Source organism: Grus americana, chromosome Z (assembly GCF_028858705.1).
Source record: "Grus americana isolate bGruAme1 chromosome Z, bGruAme1.mat, whole genome shotgun sequence".
NCBI classification, from domain to species: Eukaryota; Metazoa; Chordata; class Aves; order Gruiformes; family Gruidae; genus Grus; species Grus americana.
The window spans coordinates 54,919,472-54,937,459 of record NC_072891.1 but is presented as its reverse complement, the minus strand read 5'-3'; the positions used below and the strand labels follow the sequence as shown (position 1 = coordinate 54,937,459).

At 42.7% G+C, this 17,988-nt stretch overlaps 1 protein-coding gene across 3 annotated transcripts in view; it reads left to right on the top strand.

The window, feature by feature from the left end:
- Positions 1-11,511: 11,511 nt before the first annotated feature.
- Positions 11,512-17,988, top strand: part of NRG1 (neuregulin 1) — a 482,035-nt gene continuing 475,558 nt past the window's right edge. For all 3 annotated transcript variants that reach the window (XM_054810030.1, XM_054810029.1, XM_054810028.1), the window contains exon 1: positions 11,512-11,670. In XM_054810030.1, coding sequence (XP_054666005.1) covers positions 11,568-11,670 — 103 coding nt within the window. In that variant the 5' untranslated portion in view covers positions 11,512-11,567. The remainder of the gene's footprint in view (positions 11,671-17,988) is intronic.

The following is a 17,988-nucleotide window of genomic DNA, read 5'->3' as shown; positions in this document are numbered from 1 at the left end:
GCAATTGCTTTTCTGGTAAATTGCTTCTTGTTAGGGAAGTACTTTACTTGTTCATGGTATTAAAGGCAAAAAAAACCCCAAAACACTGCACAGGAGATAAGCTGAAGTATACTTGAACACAGCATGATGTTCTATGATTAACATTAGAGATTTTTATCTAAATGCTGCATTTCATTATGTATAGCTTTCTTGCTACTGTTTCCATGGGAAAAGAAGGGATTTTCAGCTGAAGTAAATGTAATCGTACTTAGTACCTTATCAATTAAGTTTTCCAAATCAAGCAGGATATGACTTCTGCAGATTAGTTTTGTGGCATCTGTAGTTAATTTAGTTCTGAATGCCAACTTGACCTAGTAAGGAAGTTGTGAAAGCCTGATTTTCCCTTTAAAACCTCTGTACATGTCATTAGAGTGCTGGAACTGAAGAAAGCAAGTGGGTTGTTCCACTGAGCATGCTTGCTTTTTATCTTCAAAGCTGTCTTGTGGCTGGATTTACTTGCCAAGAAGTGCTTCTGAGCCTGGGTGATGCTTGTAGGCTGGTCCTGTTGAACAGCTACAATTTACCTGCTGTGATGACAAGTGGGACAGCTTTTTGAAAGTTTCTTTGAAAAAAACCAAGAAAATTCTAACAAGAAAGGCACCTGATGGACGTCTTGTTACAACAGGGGGAGATGAAGAAGCTCTTTATGACCTGACTGAAGATGAGTCTCATCAGCTGGAAGAGTAGGCATGGCTGCAATATACTCTTTCATGCAAGAAAAAAAGAAAAAAAAAAGATTCTGAATATAATACAATTTCTCTCCAAGCACTCACCTGGACCAACAAAAAGCCTGCTGAGATTCACTGAACCAATACTTATACTTGACCTGCTTTTGTGGTGTGGTGGGTTAATCCCAGCCACCAGCTAAGCTTGCTCCCAGTCACTCACTGACTCCAACCTCCCAGTGGGATGGGGGAGTGGTTTGGGAGGCAAAATGTTAAAAAAAAAGAAAAAGTAATTACGGGTCAAGGTAAAGACAGTTTAATAAGTAAAGGAAAAAAAAGGAAAAAAGCAAGTGATGCAAAGGCAATTGTTCACTACTTCCCACCACAGACTGATGCCCGCCCATCTCCAAGTAACAGCTGCTTAGGACAAAACTCCCCTCCACCAGTTTTATTGCTGAACATGATGTTATGTGGTATAGTCAATCTTGGCCAGCTGTCCCAGCTCTTCCCTCCCAACTTCTTGCTCATGCCTAGATTACTCCCCGGGGGAGGGCAGAGAGATAAACAGATGATGAGCAAGCACTATCCAGCAATAGCTAAAACATTGCTCATTTTGTTATTAACTCTATTTTCATCACAAATCTAAACCAGAGCACCATTTGGGCTGCTATGAAGAAAGTGAACACCGCCCCAACTGGATGCAGCACATGGAGGAAGCAAACTACCCCTTGCTGCTGGTTCAGAGCATGCAACATGGCTACTCTTAAGCTGACGGAGGTTGCTGGTCAGTGCAGAATAGCTGTGGGGTAGATCTGCAGTGTGGTAGAGCTCTAAGTCCGGTGTGTGGTACAAACTGACCCATGTTCAGAAAAAAACAAATGCATGCTGCCAAGGGAGTTTTATAGCATTGCACAATTCTCCTTTGCTAGCTACTGTGAAAGAACAGTTCTTTAAGAGCATGGAAATACATGCTTACCTACCTACTCATCTTACCTTTCTCTAAAATTTGTCACTTGTTTACACATCTTTCTCATTTGGGAAAAAAAAAAAATAATCCCAGCAGTATTCACCTGCTCATTCCATGTCCTGTCTTTGCATCTTTTCTCACTCCATCAGTAGCATGAGCTGTCTTGTTGCAGGAATGTCTGGCTTTGAACCCACAGTTCAATGCTGTTCCCCACTGTCCCCCACTGAAATACTTGTGACAACCCACAGTTCAATGCTGTTCCCCACTGTCCCCCACTGAAATACTTGTGACAACCATGGGAACACAGGAGAGGATACAAGGAAGGCTGTGCTCCACACAGTTCTGGGCTAGACTGGGTTAGCCCACCCAAGATGTCTCAAAGACCGAGGGAGAGTTCTGCCTGCAGGGAGGTTCTCCACAGCAGCTGCCCACTCTGTCCCTTCCAGGCTCAGCAAAGCAGCTAATGCATTTAATTCTGTACCTTTTTGACTTCAGTAGGACTGTATTTGTCCTTAAGTACATCATAAGATACCATGCTAGACTGGGACCTGCTAGAGAAGCACATTTCAACTGATTTCCTGTTCATGTGGACCTCCGTTAAGCAGACACTTAAGTTTCGCTAATGCCTAGTCCTTTAGTTAGTTAATCTATTAAAAAAGAAAAAAAGTATATAAATTTATGTATGATTTTATGATTTAGTGCAAAGGCAGTCAAGTTTTGATCATAGAATCATAGAATAGTTTGGGTTGGAAGGGACCTTAAAGATCGTCTAGTTCCAATCCCCCCTGCCATGGGCAGGAACACCCTCCACTAGACCACGTTGCCCAAAGCCCCATCCAACCTGGCCTTGAACACTTCCAGGGATGGGGCCTCCACAACCTCTCTGGGCAACCTGTTCCAGTGCCTCACCACCCTCACAGTGAAGAAATTCTTCCTAACCATGATCATGTACCACTTTTGCATACTGGTAGGCTGATCAGGCTACATTACTGTTTTTTTGTCCTTAAACATGCATTCTTGTCCTGTTTGAGAAGGACACTTAGTCTTCTTACTTAGAGAATAAGAGGAACACATACAAATCAGAATCCTTTGTACTTTTTTATGGCTAAAAGTGCTTTTCAGATATTGAATAGCTGATTTGTGTAGCAGGGTGATAAAGAAGCTATGGTTCTCTTACTATTATTATTAGGTCCATCTTCCAACAGAAGACAAGCACAAGGATTGGAACCAGGACTTGGAAGTTCCTATCTCTAGGCCTGTATTGAAAAAGAGGTCACTCAGTCTAGGAAAAAAAGCATTGTGCTCTTTCCCCTATGATTCTTCTTGTGTAAGTCAAGCAGTGGAATTAGCTGAGACTAATTTTTCAGTTGAGCTTCTGAGGAGGCAGAAAAACAGAATGTCAGAGTCACATATTCTGTGAACACAGGCAGTTGATACAGAAACAGGACCTGACATGCATGACAGTCACAGATGACACAATCTTTGACTAGTGTATAAGACAAGTTTTTCAATAATATAATACAGTTTTCTCAAGAATTGTACAAGATTCAGAGCTCTGCATGGAACCATGTGAGCGCATGACTCTAGCTCAGTCCCACTGAAGTCCTTAGGGGTCTGATGCAAGTCTTTGCTGATGCATGTGAGAACCTTGCCCAGCTGTGTATTTTACTCCTGTTGTATGAAGCGGTCTCAGCCCCAGTAAAAACAAATATTGTTTCACATTCAAAGTATGTGCCTGATTCTTATTTACAAAAGAATGTTTCTACATCTTGCCTGCATTGAGGGATTTTAAAGTAACCGAACATCAGTTCTTATTTGTTTCTCAGGTGCTTGCACTTTTGCTTAAATTTTGACTCTATGCATGAAAAAAGAGAGTGGTATTACAGCAACATAAAGGCTAACTGTATGGGTGCCTTTCTCTGCTTGAAGGCAATCACAGGGAAACCACTTTGTAGTCTAACATGCATATTGGCAGGCAGTGAATCCAAATCCTGATGTATAGAAAACCACATGGAGTTTAATTGCCAAGGAAGTTTTAGGAAAGAAAACCCACACCACTAACAAGATTTTAAAAAATACCTTGTATAATCTGGTCTGAACACAAGTAAATAAGAGAGATATTCTCCAAATGTAAACACTTAAGTACCATATTCAGGTGAAAAGATCAATTTTTTTTGGTTCCTGTAATTGTTTTATTGCTAACATAGGAACAAGCATGACAGGTTGCCCTTTCTAGTTACTCCTTTAGTTTCCCAATAACCCAGGTCTAGTCACAAGCAATTTGTCTGCTGTTGCTGAAACTCATAGAAAAAGCCTTTTTCTTAGAAGACTCCCCTTCTTTCTGCCTCTTCTCCTGCTGAAGCTGCCTAATGAGAAATCAAAGTAGTAAGCTTGGCAGCCTGCAAAGGTTGTTGGGGTTTTTTGGTTTGTTTGGGGTTGTTTTGTGATTTTTTTTGTTGTTGTTGGGGTTTTTTTGTTTGTTTGAGGAGTCATCCACCTTGTCCAAGTTAAATTTAGCACTAACAACATATAATATATGAGCAGCTCCTGAGTATGGATTAAAGGTGTGAAACTGCTCCTTTCCTCTTTGCATAGGGAAATAAACAAGGGGATCAGCTCTAGCTGATGTGAGTTGCACAAGGAGAAGAAAACATTTACCATTGTCACAGTTTGAGAAGCAGGGTCTTTTGCAGTCTCCTGTGTTCTTTGGTGAGGTGCATGCATTTCTGTCTCTAGAAAAATTAATGAGAAACACATTTTATTATTTTAGTGCCATTTAGTGCATTTATGCTGCATCCTGAAGCCCACCTTTGGAAGATTGTGCTTTACCCCTGGTATCACATTCAGACTCAGACATTAAATGAAAAGGAGTTTCCATGGTTGCCTGTTCCACATCAACCCTTTTGCAAAGTGATGAGCAGACCCAAAGTACCGTTGGACTTCAAAACCAGAACAGATACTTTGGAAAGTGCATTTCTACAACGCAATGTCAGTGTACAGGAAAGGTGGAGATAAGTTTAGTTCCTCACCACTGAGCATTTGTTTTGCAGCAGCTATTGAGACAGAGTGTATAGCTGTATCTCTGTTGCAAAAATAAAAATGCTATTAGGTTGTTCCTGTCAATAGCATAAAATATTATACTTGAAAAGCACTTTTCTCTGTCTGCTATGGGAAACACAATTAATATGCTAAGGAGAAATGGTTTTCTGTGTTGCATTTTCTTCTGTAACCTGTTAGACTAACAGCCCTTGCATCTTGGACAAAGAAAATAAGGTGTTTTTGCGAAGGCAAGGAATAGTCCTTGGGCTGAGGCCCCACAACCAGACAATTTTTGAGCCAGAGGCTCCTGGGATTTTTGTCCCATGGATGGCTTCTAGAGAGAACATGGTAATACACAGATGTGGGAATGCTGGTTGCTCTGGAAGGGACCTCACCTGAGACATGCAGCTCCAAGCAGTCAAAACTCTCAAGTGCCAACACTTTCCAAGATGCCTGAGACAAAGTTACCATTGGGGTTGAACACTTAGCTTTTATGAATATACAAAGTGAAGCTGGCTGAACAGACAGGCTGGCTCTGCCAGCTCGGAGTCAGCAGCTGTCTGATGGTTTGGTATCTAGCCACCAGAGGGAGATAAAAGGCCACATGCGTTTCAACTGGGTTGTGTCACATCTTCTAATGTCACATTTGTAAACATCTACGCTGCCGTCATGAAGCTTATATTAAGTCAGACTAACTGTTGTCGCAAAAAGCAGCATCATTCTGCCACCATCACATGCCACCAATTAACATTATCATTTTATGCATGTAATCCCAGGGAAAAGAAAAAAACCACCAAAACTAAAAACGAGAAACAAAACCACCCCCACCCCAAATCAAAATACTTGTTGGAGTTTTTGGAACAGGTGTATGCAGCCTGTGGAAGAAGTTTACAACTGCACTTCTGTGCTGTGCACACCTCATTCATTTTATACCTGTAACTGCTCTACTGTGTTTCACAATGCAGTTTAAAGAAACGATAAGTTTCTGCAAATATCTTTGTTACATGGATCTTTTGGAAATAGTTCTAATGAAGCTCAGCCTGCTGGATGTTTTTCTTAGAAGGTATTGCAGGAAATTCATATTTTGAAAAACCTCCAGTGAACATTTCAAATTAATTCTCCACTCAAAATAATCCCTCAAAAGCAAGATTACAGACTACAACAAAAACACTTTGTGAGCTGCTGCTAAGAAGATGATTCAGAAAAACACTTGCTGAGACTTTTAGTCTGTAGGGATATTCTATATCTTCTTACTCTTTGTCTCTGTCTCTTCCTTTTTTATGTCATTCCTAGTCCCCAAGATGTAATGAAAAATGAAAAGGTCTAGTTACTCCTTGTAATAAAGTAACCAGAGCTGTTCAGAAAACTCAAGCTACAGTCACGTTTACAATGTGACATTTACAAAGTATGTAAATGTACACATTTAACAATGTAGATTTCTCTTCTGGATCAAGATAAAAAAAAACCAGCAAAATTGTGACAAAACGTATGTGCATGTGTATAAATGTTGAACTATTTTGACAATTTTCATGGAAACAGGACATTTCAATAATGCCGTACGTAAATCTTTGAAGGCTGGATCAACAGGGAGCTGCACTCCTGAGGCCTTTGCCATGTTTGCCTCCCTTCTAATCTTGCTGCCGAGATGGGGAACACCTCCCATGATACCTCAGTTTCTCCCTGATTTTAAATTATCTTATCTATGTTAGAGACTAAGAAAGAAGGAGGCACAAGGTCTTGGAAGGATGTGAGAGGTCATAAGTTAGAACCTGTGAAGTGATTGTCTGGTCAAACACTTTGTCAGATAGGATACTAAGGAAAAGGGTTAAGCCATGAACAAGACATGCAGAAACACAGATGTGACAGACAAATGTAGCCGTGGCAAGATGAGAAACAAACCTGGTTAATCACAGTAGTTGATGCACTATCAAGAAACTGTAGGCAAACTGGGGCTTTGCAACTAATAAGGATACAAACCCAAGGGTGCAGGATGCTGGAGGGGTTGGTGGGACTGTGCCAGCTGCTGAGGGAATGTGGCTGGGACAGGATTCGGGGAGGGGTGGGGGGCAGCCAGAAAGGGGTGTAAAAGGAGATGGTTGCGTGTAAGCCAAGGCTGGTCAGTACACTGGTCTCACCCGAGCCAGGTGCGTGATCACTGCAATCTGTCCTACCTTCTTACTAAGTCCTTCTGTAACAAGCTACATAGTCTCAGTGTCTATCCCCTGTGCGTATGTTCTGCAAGTACTAAGTGCCGGCTACTGGGAAGACCGGTGTGATGGATTTAGTGCCAGCAACTGGAGTCAGCCCAGGGGTGTAGGCACCCCAGGCCTGTGATGTCAACTACTGAAGAGAGTGTGGGGTCTCAGTGTCAGTGGCTGGGGCAGGGAGGGGTCTTGGCTACCAGCCACTGGGGTTGAAATGGTGCATGTCCCAAAAACCATCAGACCAATACTGGATCAAGGTGGGGAGATCTGGTAGAGCAACTATCAGAAAAGAGGAATGGTCCTTGTTGGAAGAGGAGGTTGAATTATCTTGTCTTTTTTACCCCATGAGGATGAAGACCTAGAGACAATACTGAATTGCTCATAAGCACTGAGGAGCGGGAAAAGGGGAGAACAGAGTTATTTCAGATAAAGAATGGTATCAGCCAGGTTATAATTGTTGTTCTTGTGCCAAGTATATATTTAGGCTGGAAGTTAGAGGAATCCTTTACTGGTAGAGAAATAAGGTTGCAGGATAGCTTTCCAAAGGAAATATTTTGGTGCAACCCCCCGAAGCTTCTGTTACAATGGAGCTCAGAATGATTATTTAAAAAGATTATCTTGACATGACTGCCTGAGCTCACAAGGGACCACTCCTTACCACTTCCATGTTCCTACAGAACACTTGATTCAGAATCTCCTATAAGGAAATGTACTAGTAAATGAACAAAAGCAATTCAAAGTCCCTCCATGCAAGGCTGGTCTTCAGCTGTCCCCCAGATATTCCTTGCTGTAGTGGCCATGTCTCCTACTGTGATTCTGCTGTGGGAGAAGAGTTCAAAAAGCAGAATTCATGTGCTTTTTGCTTCCTCAGTCTATGGCACCAGGGCTTGGTGTGACATTGTGCAAATATTCATTTTTCTTTAGGGAAAACTGGATGCTTCTCCTTTTTTCACTTGGTCTTTTTTGCCCCCCACCCCAGCTTTTTCCTATATGCATAAACTATTATGTTTACTTTTATGTTTTCATGAAGTAAACATGGCATGTTTTTGGTACATATGCCAAAGCATGGCACATGTGTGCTGTAGAGGCACCCTGGCCACTTTTTCCTACAACCTAAAGAAGTCTCTGCTTTTGTGCTGCTTTTAACCTCTGTTGTAATCGGTAAATGATGTGGCTGCTTCACTGTCATGAAGCTGAAAAAAACCCGAGAGTTTTGCGCCAGAGAGATTTCGGCTTCCAACACTGACTGCCATTAATCACGCATTGTTGAAACTAGGCCTCAGCTTTTTTTTTCCTAAGTGTGAAGTATTTCTGCTCCTGAATGCAATCAAATTAAAATATCACAGAGAGCCAAATAAGCTGATGAAGATGGCAGCAAGTACATAATAGTTCCCAAAAGAAGCAAATAACTCAAATCTTATGGACTTAGGCTCTTTTCTTGGTCTGCTGGTGGGGGAATGGAAAAGTTTCAGCCTGAAGGATGCTGAATGGGGTGGTAGTTCAGTTCTTAAAAAAACTGAGCTTCATTAAGATTCAGCATATTTTTTCCTTACCCTCAAAACAGCCGTGCACAAAGGCTAGGCAGCTTCTCTGAGTCTGGATAAAGTGTGGTGAAAATTCCCACTGCTGTTGCTGCTGCAGCCCATCCAGAGCTACCGCCACCAAAAGCAGGTTCACAGGGAGAGACAGTCAGCACTTGCTTGGCTTCTGCTCTTTCTGTGCTGGTCCTCTGTGTATTGTCCAGAGATCCTACAAAAGGGCAGAAGGAAAGAAAGTCCTGCAATTTGCCCGTGTTGACACAGCTTGTGAGGGGGACTGGGCCCCCTTTGGTGACGGCTGGCATAAAACACAGACCTTGCTCTCTGCATCAGGCCTGATATTTAGAAACAGAAGTATGACAGTAGTTTGATGTATGTGTTTGTCTGGAGTTTGTCTGGTCCATGTTGTCAGCACACACTTACAAGAGTTACATGGAGCTTTGAAGTTTCTTGTTCTGAGCATATGACAGTAGATCTACTTAATGATGCAGAAGTCTTGACAACTGTTCATAAAACCCTTGAAATGCAAGAGGCTTTGTTTCTTTTTATTTGCTCACCATTACTAATCAAACAAATGGCTTGCCAAGTTATTCCACTAGAGCTGACACAAAAGCTGTGGCTTCCTTGTCAACCAGAGACTGAAAGGTACATGTACTGAAGCCTTGGAAGTTGCACTGAGCATTTGCTTTGATTTTGCCAGCTGCATGAAACTATGTGGGGATTTCATAAAAGCCACAGGAATATCCACTTATGTGATCCATACTTCTTACTACACAGATGTGCTGGGGGCATTAAATTCACTGTAAGTAGCTGTGTAATCATGCTACAAATTGAACTATTTTTTTGTCATTCTTTCTGGGTGCTTTTGTTAACTATGCCTGCAAGATCAAATGTAGGTTTGCATTTTTTGCTCCAGACTAAAGCCCTGAGTCAGCAGGATGTCTAAGCACATGCTCAATTACAGGCTGCAGTGCTTTGTTGAATAGCTGTAGGTTTAAGCACATGTTTAACCATAAACATCTACTGAAATGCTTTCCTAAACTAAGACTTTTTCCCAGAATAATAGTTACTTAGATGATGACTGTAATACAAGCTTAGTGATGCTCTGGATTGAATTAGTGAACTTCTACTGGCATTAAGGAGAGAAATTGGTTTTAATTTTATTTTTAAAATGCAGATACATGTGAAAAGAAAAGAAAAAAAAAGGAACATTTTCTTATACAAAGTAGTCACTTCCTGCTAGATTGTCCAATATTTTAAAAAATAAACACTAGTTCTATTATTAAAATGAGAGGGTGAGACATGGGAACCTCAAGCAGACTGGGTATTAAAATCAAGGATTCAGATCACATAGCAAGGGTGGATTTAGGTCATTGACCTGTGATCAGTTAGGGTGGTCTGTCTGCTAGGGGAGAGACTAGATGACACAAAAGGAAGTTTTCAAGGCGTCACTTTTCAGAAAGCTAAAAATTATCGGCAAGCTGTGCTGTCTAGAAATATCTGAGCTCCAATCACAGATTTCAGTACAAATCAGACCTCTTTGTCAGGCACTGCTCAAATTAGGGATGCATTGAAGTAATCAGTATTCTCAGCAAAAAATTCTGAAAATTACTCTTTCTTTTTCCCTTCTTATTCGTTGCTAATGGCTCATTCAGGACCCTGATGCTGAAGTGCACGTACTGGGGAAGAAGCAGTTACTTCTTGCACTCTGAGTTCAGATACCCATATACCTGATTATAGTGTGCTACTGGTCGAAGCTGTCCACATGCATTGTAGATTTTAGATTTGCCTTTAGATACAGTAAAAACTGTCAAGTGGGTAAGGATATGGGAAAGATATGCATGGGGTAAGTGGACTAGAAGATATGTTGAAAACTGGCTGGAGTTTCAGGTTCAAAGTGTTTTAATCAGCAATGCAAAGTCTGGCTCATGGCTGATTACTAGTGGTGTCCCTCTGAAATACTGATACTGAGGCCAAGACTATGTAATAGGTTCAGTTTGGGCTCCCCAGGTCATCTTAAGACAGACACTGACCCCATGGAGCAAGTCTAGTGGAGGCCACTGAGATGCAGAGGGGGCTGGACCATGGCACATGACAGGAAAGGCAGCAAGAAGTGCTTTTCTTCACCTTGGGAACAGGACGGTGAAAGAGAGGTCGTCTGGCTGTCATCAGCTCCTTCATGGCAGGGTACTGAGATAACAGAGACAGACTCTTCTCAGAGGTGCACCAAAGGCAGAAGACACTCATTGCAATATAGGCACACACATGAGATTGGAAGATACCTTTCTTCCTTGAGAGGGTGCTCAGTGCCACCAGGGGGGCCCAGCAAGGTGGCAGGCTCTCCACTCTTGGGCATCTTCCCAGTTTGACTGGACATGGCCCAGAGAAACCAGCTAAAGTGTCAGGTTGGCCCATCTGCGAGGTAGGGAGGAATCTATGACCCAGTAGATAGGGGGTTTTATTTAAAAGAGAAATCTGGGTTCTTCAGTGAGCTCTTCCAATACTGAATCTTGCTGCCTGTGCTTTTACTGTTGTTTGCCTAGTGTGTTCCCTTACACTAAAAGGTATTCAGGGACTGGAGTTCTTGCCCTGTGTGTGCTTCATGTAGAAATAATTGGAGGTATGAGACCCTTGCTCAAATCTGTGTCCCAGTCAAGCACAGCGCAGACTCAATGGGGCTTTTCTCAGTGAGGAACTTGCTAGGAAGCATGTGAACTACCTCCGGTTGTTGCAGACCACCCATAAGCGACACTATCCACTTTGATTTACGAAAGGACCACTTACGTGCGAGGCAGACAACAGACGAGGGAGAACTCGGGGGAACGAAACGGAATTGCTGGCGAAGGGACGAGATCCCTGTTTACCGCCTCGGTGGGCCGGGAGGGCTGCTCCAGCCTGCCCGCGGAGAGCCCCCGTCACCGCGGGTCCATCGCCGGGCGGTCCGGGCGGGCGGGCGCGGGGGGGCGGTGCGGCGCAGGGGGCGGGCGGCGGGCGGGGCGGCGGGCAGCACCATGCGGCCGCGGCTCCCCGCCCTCCCGCTCTGGCTCTGGCTGGCGGCGGCGGCGGCTTCCGCGGGGCGGCCGGGGGGAGGCGAGCCGCCGCCGCTGCCCTCCGCATGGAGCCGCGGCCGCCCGGCGCCACCGCCGCCGCGCTGCGGGGGGCGTCCGCGGCGCCGGGGGCGGTGGGCGGCGGCGGCGGGGCGCCCTGCGGGGGATGTGGTGAGTGACGGCAGCGCCGCGGTGTGTGTGTGTGTGTGCGTGCGTGTGTGCGCGCCCCGGCGGGGCAGCCCGCCGGCAGGCCGCCTCCCCCGGTGCCAGGGCGGTGGGGGTCCCGGCCCCGGGCGGCCGCGCTGGGCGCCCCGCGGAAGCCGCCGCCTGCCCGGTCTCCGCGGGGCGCTGTCCGCGGTGCTGAGCGGGGCGCCGGCGGCGGGCGCGGCTGCTCCGCGGCGGTCTGAAGGCACGTCGGGCGGCGTGGAGGGGCGGGCAGGGAAGGAGGGTTTTCCCCCCCCGGCCCCTGCCTTGCAGTGTTGTACCGATGCTGTCTCGGCGGCAGCAGGATGGTCGCCGGGCTCGGGATGAAAATACCTGACCGAGCTTTGCTCGGTCCGCCTGCGGGGTTTGTGATCCGGTCATCACAGAAAGCGGCCAGCAGATGAGACCATGAGCAATTGGCTAGAACATAGGATGAAACAAATGCAACTCGGGGTAGCCGTCCAGAACTGGCTGTGGTTTTCAGTTTGCATTTCTAGGCAATATCTGCCTAACATCTGCTTGCAACAGACAAGATAAAGTAGCTCTGTGGCACCCTGCAGTTTTGCAAATGAAAACAGACTCTGTTTTTGCTGTGCATTAGCCTAAATGAATTTGAGGTCAGCTGAAGCTTAGCTGTATTATTCTTACATTTTTCTTAGTCTCGAGTCACATTGTGAATAATGCTGATTGTTGGGGAACAATACATCCTTACTCCTAGGACTAAATCCATTTCTTACAGTGGAAACTTCTCTGAATGTAAAAGGGGTAGTAACTATATACTTCTATTCAAGCCTTTCCTTCTTGCAGCCAGTGTTCAGCTTCTCTTTCCTATGGCATCTAAGCACACTCCTTCTTCATTATTCTGCAGCACATCTTATAACAAATATTCTTCATTTGCATAAATAATGAACTACACTGTTTCATTTTTGGTATTTTGTCCATCTTTGAATCTTCAAAAAAAAAAAAAAATCCATTCTCTGAGCTGCTCTGTGTGTATGAATAGGTGTGAGGAAGCTATGCTTTTGTGTTCAGGTGGTCCACAGGTCTTAGTGGGAACTGAACTCCACAAGCATTTACCAGTAAATATATGGCACTTGGAAGAATGTTTTTTTCTGAAGTTGAAAGGAATCTGCCTGTTTAAAAGGTAATCAATACTGTTTACCACAGGTGTTACCAGACAATGGCTGAGAGGAGTTAAATTGTATGATCATGAGGCTATTGTATAATCAGACAGGTTGGCCATGGGCAAGGACGATTCCTCAGCTGCACAGAAACTGGCAAAGTGTATTTCTAAAGGTGAAGCGTCTGTCTACAGAATTAAAGCTGGCACAGGCATTCAGGCCTGTCTAAATGGGACTCTGTGAAAATCTTGGGTTCAGGGGAGTCACAGCTAGTAAAATCTAGACTCTTACCCGGACTCCTCTGTGGTTCAGTGAGATTTGTATTTCACTCGCCGGTGTGTCCCAGCTTATAAGTCATATCTCATGCTTGTTGACTTTGTCCTCTGCTTTTCTGATTAATAATACTAGACCAATTTATAAACTTGTTTCTGAGATTGGAATAGGTCATTTTGCTTGAGTTTATTTTGAAGAAAATGGTGCTCCTGTGCCCATGAAGGTGGTGGTTGCTTCTCTTGAGACCGTGGTAGAGAAAAAAGAAAAAATCAAGAAAGTCATGAGCTGCCTCACTGTTGTATCTTTTCCTTCCCTGTTTTCTCTGCTCATGTAAGTGCTTCTGCTGGCTTTAAACAGGCCTCACTGTGGACATAAATTTTCTCTATTGTTTTGAAGGCAGAGCTGTCATTCATGAAGGCTTTGATCTGTAGGTGTTCTGCCGGCATGATTAATCATGCAAATAATCCTAGGAGCTTCCATGCTGGACTGCTCATGTGACTAATGAGAAGAAATATACTACATCTATGTAGAAACCCATACAAGCACATTGATTGGGAAACAAAGCCTCAGCATAGATTATCTTTTGGCATTCAGCTGCTTTTCCTCACCTCTGTGTAGAAGACAAAGTGGGGCACTCAACCTACGGCTACTTGTTGCTCATGCTGGACCCTTGCATCCCCCATAAATTCTGCAGGGCTGTAAAATGCTTTCCACACTGCAGCTGCAGAAGGGCCAGGAGAGCACTGGCCCACAGCTGGCAGAAGTGGGCTCTGATATAAGGAATAGCTGTATGCTTGTTCAGTCATGCTTACTGTGCAGCTCAGATGTTCCTATTACAAGTACCCTGTGCCCTCTTGCAATGTGTTTTACTGTCTTCGAGCGGCAGTTATAATAAGCAGAAGTTAAGTATCTAGAGTATTTGAATGGGACAGCTTTGCTGTCATGAGTTCTAGTTTTAGACATAGCTGTTTCCTTACACAGTTGAAGATACGAACCAGTTGGCAAAACAGGGTGTGTGTGTGTGTTGTATGTATTGACCACAGGCAAGCACTTTAACTGCTTTTAAATTCCTTGAGATTGCCACAGAGCAATATCATGAAAGTAGTAACAGCTTAATTGTATTTATGTATTTGTTTTGTTTTGCAAAAATATGTTGGTACTAATGAAAATCTGTTTATACATACTCACCAGGGTGCCTAAAATCCATTTAGTCTAATGAGAAATAAAATTTTATTTTTATGTAATATGCATGTGATATGCAGAATATGTGAAAAGTATTTTTCATGCCTATTCATCAAGTCAAACTGCCTGTAGAAGCTTAAGGGATTGCTCCTAAATGTAAGCAACTTAAAAATGCATTTGAAGACTCAAGTCAAAAATAGTTGACTTGCTGATTGCCTGCACCAGGGAGTCTATTTTTGTCTTTATTCAGTAGCTTGTACACAGGCAATTCTAGCGGATGTTACAGGCCTCCTCTGTAACAATTCCAGCCCCTGGATTTGTGTGCTAAATCATTTTGGTTTGGTTAGCAGTCCTGTCTAAAGAGTTACATTTCTCTGTGAGGTACCAGAGCGAATAGGGAAGGAATAGAAAGAAATGTAAGAAAGTTTATTCTAAACTTTAAATATGTTGTCAGTTGACTTTTTGAATAGCAACATGATTTCACTGTCACTTTCACAACTGCACTGAAATTCAGGGAAAGAAGCAAACTTGAAACCTCCTTTAAATATTTGACTCTCATTCATACTTATGGTTTGTAGCTTTGCCCAGTGCTATTGAAAATAAACTTCATCAGTAGTTAATTTTAAATGCTTTTATCTATAAACATCAGTTTGAGGCTAGCTAAGATGATTAATGTATCTCTTTAAAAGAAAAGATGTGCCACTATCTGGAAACACTTATTTAGAGTTTGTGTGCTCTGCATGCTTTGTTGAATTGAAACTGTATAGGCTGAATGTATTTCTCTTTCCTTGTCATATATACATATTTAAAGCTGCATAAATCTTATGTTTAGAGAATGATATAAGCAGGAACAGATTTTATATATTTGTATGTGTTCAATATATATATTTATATGAAATCTGTCCATGTAATGTGGGCATATGCAGTGTGGAGGTATGAGTGATATCTCTTCAGAATACTCTGTTATTTTCCATGTTTACAAAAGGGTTCTGGTTTTCTGACCTGAAAGCAATCCAGCCCATTAGGAATCTCTGAAATTATTTCTTTGTGTTTCTTGGATAGCACTTCTTGTTGAGATAAGCGCACTGTTGAAGGTCTGGACATTGATCCTGATGGAGCACCCTTTGTGGGATACCCTTTTGGAATTTTGTCTGTATTGCTGCCTCAACAGCTGCTTGAATTGTGGGGGTTTTCTCTTTTTTCCTTTTCCTTGCAGGGATTTAGCTACCTGTCACTAACTGTCGGCCAAGTCACAGGGCAGCATTCCTACCTGGTTTCTGCAGGCTGGATTTTGCAGCCTTCTCAGTCTGCTTATCAGTCATTCTTTTTTTTAAGACAGAGACTTATGCTAACAGCCAAACTTTTGAGGTGCTAAAGGGCTCCTTCAAAGTGCAGTGCTCACCTTTCCTTCTTGCCTTGGACCCAATCCTGTGCCCTTGAAACAGGTGGGAGTTTTGATATTGCCTCTGGTGCCTGCAGAGTCTATGCTGTGAAGGGGACCTTGCATTGACAGGAGAGTGCAACCTCCCCCCACCTCACAAACACCCACCTTAATTTACTACTGTTGAATTTACATGCTAGAAATAACAAGGTTGCATGACCTTTCCTTCTCCATGCACACACACACACTTCTATATAAAATATTTTGACTCGGGGATGACTCGTGTGAGGAAAGTGAGCAGAACTTGCCTCTGTTTTTCTCATGTGAAAGTCTCACTGCCCAGGTGCCTCCATGTGTGTTGCCAGCAGCAGCAGCAGTTGCAAGTATGGATAGCTTTCTTCCAAAATAGTGTTGGTGATTAATCACATCAGAATATCTGCTTTGTAAGATGCAATTCGTAATACATCTAAATATGAAATGGGATGATTTAAGTCTTTGCAGGAGAAATAAAATGAAGAAACATGGATTAAATAATTATTTTCAGACAACTTGGAAACCATTCCCGTCATTAATATATGTAGGTATGTGCGTATCTGTAATTTGGGTAAGGGTTGCACTCCAGTGCTTATTAGTAATGTGTTCTGATCGCATTCTGGTAGCAGTTGTAATTATTTATTTGATTGCGAGCATTTCTTTTGTCCACGAATAGATATCTCTTCTATGATTGTGTAATGCCCTGGAATAGCATAGGTATATTGTTGCTCTCACGCCAAGATCATCTTCAGCAATGAGATGCATATCTAAATAGAATGCATCACAGTCATTACCTTAATAAAATGTGAGTCATGCACACCAGCACTTTCATTCTTAAAATAGTTCAGTAAACTGGTATTTCAGTTTATCGATGGATAGAGCACACTTGGAAGACAAATCTGTTTCTGTATAGACAGATAGTCTCCAGTATCTTCCCTGAAATTCTGTGCTTAATTTAGCACTCTATGCATGAGCTCACTAATGAACAATTTAAGCATGCTTGCATGATGTATGTCTTCACCAAGTTTTAACTAAAACTATAAATGTTCAACTATTGTAATTCTATTCTGACTTAACAAAGTTTCAGATTCTAAATGAGACTGTTAGCTAAATATTCCTGTTTATTCTGGAGGGCAGACAGAAAACCTGACTGCTTTATAGCTAAGACTGTACATGATGGTCCTGCAGCTATTGAGAAAAGGTAAAAACAGGTACCACAAATTGCTCCAAAACCAGCAACCAAGCTAAGGTGTCTGAGTAGCAATTTATGACTCAGAAAAACTTTCATGTGCTATCTTGAAAAAGGTATGCCTGCTCTGGGGAAATAAAAGGAAAAGTTGAAACTGCTCAAGCTGTCAGCCCCACGTCATGCGTGTCTATGCAGGACATGATCAGCAGGTGAGTCAGAAGGAATTTGGGAAGTATTTAATCTGTGGGATGGTACCTCCTTGTTTCAAAGGGATTTTCTCACTTGCAGAGAAGAAGCAGCCACTTCAGGGATGCATGAGGAACACCCAAAAATGTCAAACTCTACACATCTACTTTTCAGCATACACTAGGCCTCTCAGTCGTTTAGCCAAGCTAAATTCCTGATGAAATAAACCCCTGAAATCTTCAGTGTAAATTAGTCCATGTGTTTTCTATAACATTCTGCAAATATTTCCCCAATATTGATTTTTTTAAACACAGAGGTTTAAAAAGGAACATTCAAAAAGCCCTAATCTTTACATAGTACTGCATCTTTTTTTTTTTGTCATGCTATCAAGTCTTTTACAGCAACAGTCAAAATTCATTTATAATCCACCTGCTTTCTGACAAGAACAGTTGTCAGTTTTTTAGCAGTTATCTGTATGTACGTGTTTGCATTTTCTTTGTGTGAAAGAGCATTTGAGAGCCGAGCAGAGGGAGGGAATCTGATTCATAACAGGTGAATAGGAACTCAATTAGGTTTTGGTACAGCTGTCCAAAACATTCAGTCTTTCTTGTGAGGGCAAGTCACATACATGGTGACTGCATTCTTCTGTCTTCTCAGCTTTCATGTTTGCCAGCTCACTGTATGAGGCTGATGAAGAACGGTTAATTCTGCTGTACTCATCCTATATTGGAAGATGTATAACTGCAGGAAACATACCAACTGCAGACAGCAAAAACCTTCCATCGGTCAACATCATCTGCCATTGAACACATTTTCACAGAATCAGCAGGCGGTTAGAATTTTTCAGTACTGTTTTTTTAACAACAACATTTTTGTTTATAGTGATTTTTTTTTTGTGAATTATTTTGAAGTGCAGAGTT